General features: G+C 42.4%; 1 protein-coding gene across 1 annotated transcript; it reads right to left on the bottom strand.

Annotated features, from left to right (window-relative positions):
- Positions 1–2,170: 2,170 nt before the first annotated feature.
- On the bottom strand, positions 2,171–4,299 carry Usp51 (ubiquitin specific peptidase 51). Its single transcript, XM_052171657.1, has one exon. It carries the CDS (start codon positions 4,268–4,270, stop codon positions 2,171–2,173), a length of 2,100 nt encoding a protein of 699 aa, XP_052027617.1. The 5' UTR covers positions 4,271–4,299.
- Between the last annotated feature and the right edge of the window lie 1,814 nt (positions 4,300–6,113).

Consider the following 6,113-nt stretch of genomic DNA (forward strand, 5'->3'; position numbering starts at 1 on the left):
TCTCTGGGAGAATACAACCTTTATCACATTGTATTGCAACACTGGGCATTTATTGAGAGCTTGGTGAAGTGTGGGAAAATATATTCCTAACAGGATGAATAGATCAAATAATGAAACTTGCTTTTGCATTCAACAAACGTTTATTAACACAAAATTGAATAAGGCTTGTCCCTCTGCTCTCATGTTCTGATGCAGAGAGGTAGACAATCACGATGCTACAGTAGAATCACAGTCAAATAAGTACTATTCATCGAGGTATAGACTGAGTACTTTGGAGGCACAGTAGGAGAGATAGGGATGGGGACTATCTAATTTATGCCTGCATAGGGGATCCAGGGATGGTTCCAGAGAAGTCGTCTGGGAATTAGTCTTGAAGGAATGACGTCACCAGGTATACACTAAGAAGGGATCCTTGCAGGCTCAGATAAGGCCAGGGAAGTGTGGGATTCAGGGAAAGAGGAATGGGGTGGGTGGGCATGAAGAGGGGTGGGTGGGCATGAAGGGATAAGGAATTAGCAGGACTGTTAAACACAAACTCAGAGTTCTACTGTAGAAATTAAAATATCTTGTTTCCCCATCAGGCAAAAGACTGAAGGCAGGGGGTGGGAGTTTCCTCAAGTTACAGGTCCCTGCCACTTTTTCAGTCAAATCATGGGGCTTAAAAAACAAAAGCCAAAGCTTCACAGTTATGACCTAATATCTCTAAGCCACAAAATTATTAAAAGCCTTCTTTCAGAAGCTAAAGATGTTCTAATAATGAGTTCTAAATGGGAAAAATCTTGATGGCATTACATTTTTCCAATATAGTTATCTGCATTGACATAAGATTAAAAAAATACATATGTTCACAAACCACTTTGTCTTTTCCTTCTCTCTCTATCACTTATATTTTTTATATCCATCTATATTTCAATGTTCTTAAGTACAAAATAAAACTTTCACCTTTCAAATATGATCTTATTTACATGTTTTTTTAGATGTCAATTTGTATGAGAATATTCTTTTTAAACTAAAAGTTTGTTTTTATACTGAAATCTCTGCAGTTGAGTTTACAGAAGGTTCTCTCTTAATATTTTTTTAAAAATGGAATCTTTAAAACGAATTACCTGTTTCTTTGAATAGTTCTAAACTTTCTTCTTTTAAATCACCTTTCCTAAATTTAACTTAAAATTTCATTTCCTTCTGTATACCTTCAAATTTTACTTTTTAAATTATTATACGTACACTTTTTTTTTCCCGTAAACTTTGGTCTTTCCAATGTATATATTTTATGCTTTAAATATTTAGAATCCAAATGTTTTCACTTTCTAAGATTTTTCTTCTCTGTAAGTTAGTGGTTTTTTTCACTAACCACTTATAAATGTTCATATGTCATCTTAACTTGCAAAAATTTCTAAATACTCTATTTTCACATACTAACAATTTGGAATTTTAAATTAAAAAACATTTAAAAATTTTTCTTCTAAAATACTTAACTTAAATTTTTAACATTTAAAATGTTCTCTTAAAACCTTCAAAAGTTTTTCTTAATGGTTTCTTTTAAAGCTTTAAAGTTTTTTGTTTAAAATATTTGGTTTTTCCAGACTATTTGTGCACTCAAAACTATAACTACAATCAATGAAAAACCCCTTTCTTAAAATATACCCCCCACACTTAACACAATATCTTTGAAGAAATAAAAAGTAATTTGAGAAGATCCCCCACCCTTCACGTTGAGACTTTATCTAATTTGCCTTATGTGACCTTTTTCAATCTCTTCTCTCCTCCCCTCCCTCTGATCCCCCATTTCTTAAGGCTAATGGTCACTGATTGAAAATTCAATGTCTTCGTCCCATAAATTTATGGGACAGGGCAAAATAGTTCCTTTATGCCAAAGTGCTACTTGTCATATATGGTCATTGTCCACTCCAGGTAGATTTTTGTGTTTCTTTAAGAGGTGCTTGTTGTTGTAATGGCATTACAATTGTCCATCCAGGTAGGCTTGTGTTGTGAGTCTCTTCAGGATCCTTACTCTTTTTTTTTCTTTTTCTTCTTTTTACACTTTTTCTTCTTTTTCTTTTTTTTGTTTTTTTCCTTACTTTTTTTTTGTTTTTTCTTATTTTTTTTACTTTTTTTTTAAACTTTTTTTTTTTTACTTTTTTTTTGGGTCTGGAAATCATTCTCGTTAAGATTATTCTTTCTCTAAATCTTGCCTGTAATAGAACAGTAGATACCCTTCACTAAAGAGTAACTCGTCCATTGTAGCCTTTGTGACTACTGCATCATCACAGCTGAACCACTGGTCCTTTTCCTGCCGGACAAAGCTGGTATAATGGCCACTTTCCAAAGTTCCATGGTGGTTAATCACAGCGAACAAAGAATACTTATTCTCAATGGGCACACACTCATCTAATGGCTGGCCTTTCATTATGCTTTCTTTAGTAGAAGCCAAAAAGGGAGTCATGTCCAGTTCCAAAGGAAATGAGATAAAAGTATTAATCTTGCGTCTCTGTTTGCCTAAATGCTCAAATCTTTTTAGATGAAAGCAGGCCACAATTGGTAATTTCTTCATAGTAAGTTGTTTGGTAGATTGCTGGTAGCTTTGGCATTGGCTGCATTTGATTTTAGCACTACTACCTAGGTCTTCGGGCCGTGTAAACCACTTCAGGCAATCATCAAGTGAGATGGCACGTGACTTCTGGGCATCCCTCAAACAGCTACTAGCCCTCCCTGGGGTATAAGACCCAGGCAAATCCAAACTAATGTCCCAGCATGGGTCTATGGTAGTAGAGACACCATGACAGGCTTGACATGTTAAATCTGACTGCAGACTACCTGTAAAGACATGATCTATGATGCAATTACAGCAATTGGGGTTACCATCTGGCTCGATGCCATCTTCTCTGCTGTGTCTGTGCAACACATCCAATATTGCAATTAGAAACTCATGAGCATCCTGTTGCCTATACCCAGCTAGATGTTCTGCATGGATCCATATCAGGTGCAATAATTTATAGGGGATATGAGGATTTTGACTCTCCGAGTACATAGCATGGAAAAGTGAAGACATCTCACAGACCAAACATAAGCTGGGGCTTGTCATCATACATTTGTGCTTATCAGAAAGGAAGAAGTCCTTCAATATTGGAATGTGGGTAAGTGCCTGGACAATACAATTCATAAAGCAAGTATTCCCAAGATTTATTAACCCTCTGAGGCCTACAGAATAATATACAGTCTTCTTCCTCCTCTTTTTCTTAGGTTTTACCAAACTGGTCTCCTGATCTTTTGAGTCACAGGCTAATTGATTTTCTTCAGCCTCAAAAGCCATAAACTGCTGATAAGTCATGTCTCCTCCAGTGGACATTAACAGTCTCAGAATTTTCTCTTTAGTTTCTTTGGCAATCTTTTCTATATCTTTGTCATATACATAATCCTTACACATAAAGCAATATATAACCCCATGATAGAGGTCTACTGCTAAATTGTGTTGCTTTGTTTCTGCGTGAATATGAATGTGTTTTTCAGTAAAGCATCCGAAAAATACACAGGACAGACAAGAGTGGAGTCTGTTCTTGTGAGTACTACAAACATGACAGATGCATGACTTTGCCTTACGTTTCCTAGTCTCCGGGGTTCCACTCCAAATGAAACGCTGATAGATCGTCCGCAGGTTCCTCCGCCAGTTTTTAACTACTTTAAAGCTCTCTACATGAGAGCAGCCTGTGGGACCCTTATTAGCCCTGGCCTCCAGTAACCTGTTCTCAGCCTCATCTGAATCCCCAGAGCAGCCTTGGTCACTACTGTAGCTTTTCCGTGTTTGGGGTCTGGGTCCAGGCCTGGATCTACGCCTGGAATTGCGCCAGGCCACGGACCGCTGCTTAGGCCGGGGTGGAGGTGGCGGCGCTGGCGGGGGAGGCGGAGGTTTGGCGGGAGGCGGGGGTGGGGCCTTGAGCCCACGCCCTCCCCTGGAGCGGGACCTGGGCTGGGGCCGAGGGCGGGGCTTGCGGCGCGGGCAAACCGAGCTGGAGCTGGTGTGACAAGCAGCCAGCATAGAAGGGAGCACCTTCTCATCGCTGCCAGTGCCCCTACTTGTTAAGTTCTCCGACGTGGGCTTGGGCTCCGGCCACAGCTCCGGCTTCATCTCCTGGGCTCCCTGTGTACCCCGCATCGTCTGCTCCATTCTCGATGCATTCTCTCCCGCCTGCTCCAAACAGGCTCCTCGACCACCTCCCGAACTCCAACAGGCGACGGAGCGGGAGGACCGGGACGCTTCTCGAACGTGGGCCATCGGCTCACTCCCAAGCCTGGGAAGAAACGCGTCTGGGAATGAGCTATGACTATGGGTGGAGGGAGACAGGAACTCGTGTGGACGGCCAGCCCGGCGTCATGGCCGCGGTGCCGTTAGTCTCAGCCCCTCCCCCTGCCTCGAGCCCCGCGCGCGGCCGCGGCTCCGCCCCTGCACCGGGGCTCGCGTGGCGTGCGGAGCCCAAGCCCGCGGCTACCTGCACCAAAGGCCGCCAGAACTGCGGGTACCGGGGAGGGAGGGAAGGGGACTGGCCTGAGCTTTAGGGTGAAAAGGATGGCAACTCTTTTTAAAAGGCATAACCCACTATCTTTTCGGCGCTCTGTGCAGCCTCGCTTTGGCGCACCTTTTTCTACGTTCTTTCCTTGCATCTTTAAAACCTTTGAGTCAACAATGTATGTTAAATATGGCTGAAAGGAGGTTATCTTTGGAAAAAAAAAACTGACTCAGTGGACGAAAGTGTCCCCTGGCTCCTTTCTTACCTATGCTTCCAGCCTCTACTCCAAAGCGCACTTGCTGTGTGCCACGCTCGAGCGCCCTCTCTTGCTCTTTCGTGCCTGTGCCCTCACACCCCGTTTCTTGCTCCTATCCTCTCATTTCCTAGGGTTTCCCCCAGAATTCAGACTCCCTTCACGCGTGACCACCCCATCCACAGTACGCGACTCCCAGAGTGCATGCTCCCTCCCCGCAACCACGGCAGCTCTCCAAGCCCGCGGATTTGTAAAAAGGTCTGGGTTTGTTACCTGGGGCTCCAAGGCACGCTTGATCTAGAAAGTCAGCTGCTGCTGCTGTCCAGGCGCTCCTCTGCCAGTCTTCTCTCTGACCTCTCTTCAGGGCTGGTCACAAGGGGGCCGCCCCCTGGCCCCTCCCCTCTCCACGTATGGGCCCCCAGCCCCGGAATCAGGCCTCCAGCAGGGATGAATGGCACCGCTGTCCCCCTAGGCAGAAAAACCTCTTCCTGAAAGGGATTCTACCAGAGGTAACAACAGCTACAGATTTTAGAAAAAGATATTGGGAAAGCTCAGGCTTCACCTGGTTATGGTACTCTACAGCAAGAGAGAGAGAGGGAAAAAAAAAAAAAAAAAAAAAAAAAAAAAAAAAAAAAAGAAAAAAAAATAGAAAAAAAATAGAAAAAAAAAAAAAAAAAAAACACCCTTGAAACAAGAACAACAAAATTAACCAAGGTAGTGTTTAGGGATTCACCAAGATGGAAATTCTACAGTATTTTTTCCAGAAGCTTTAAATTTATAATCTCAAGAGTTAAGTGGAGAGGTTATAATTCCTGAGTGTCGGGGAGAGGAAAAATAAGCATATGATTCAGGATGAAATATACCTAAGACCCCCCCAACTTGCTGTTTCTACAGGGAAGAACCATAAATACTTAGAACTCATTGGTCAAAGGCAGAAGGGTCCTAACATGTTTACACAGAGTGGCAGCATATACTTTTGGTCACCCTATTATATTCGTAACCCTAGTATTCAGTGTTCAGGTTTAAAAAAGTAGGTAGCACATTACAGGGCTTCAGCACACTTAATAACACTGCTATGGATGAACGTGCAAAGAATCCGAAAAAGGGTGCTCTGCCTGCTAACAGAGATCTTTCCAGACCCCAGAAACATTTTATCAAGTTATCTCCAAAGTGGTGCAACAATTATGGGAGATGTATGCTGATAAAGAAAAGACTGGAATCAGGAAAGTACCTCTCTAAATATTTGCTACATTGTTTCAGAATCAGTTAAAAAATTGCCCTATTAAAATCTAACACTCTTCCTGATCCCAAACTGGGTCTGCTCACCTAAAGTTTTCTCAATGCCTTCAGGACAACTA

This window comes from Apodemus sylvaticus, chromosome X (assembly GCF_947179515.1).
Source record: "Apodemus sylvaticus chromosome X, mApoSyl1.1, whole genome shotgun sequence".
NCBI lineage: Eukaryota > Metazoa > Chordata > Mammalia > Rodentia > Muridae > Apodemus > Apodemus sylvaticus.

Excerpts from the sequence above, each read along its gene's own strand:
- Usp51 (XM_052171657.1), bottom strand. The coding sequence starts at position 4,270 with ATGGCCCACGTTCGAGAAGCGTCCCGGTCCTCCCGCTCCGTCGCCTGT.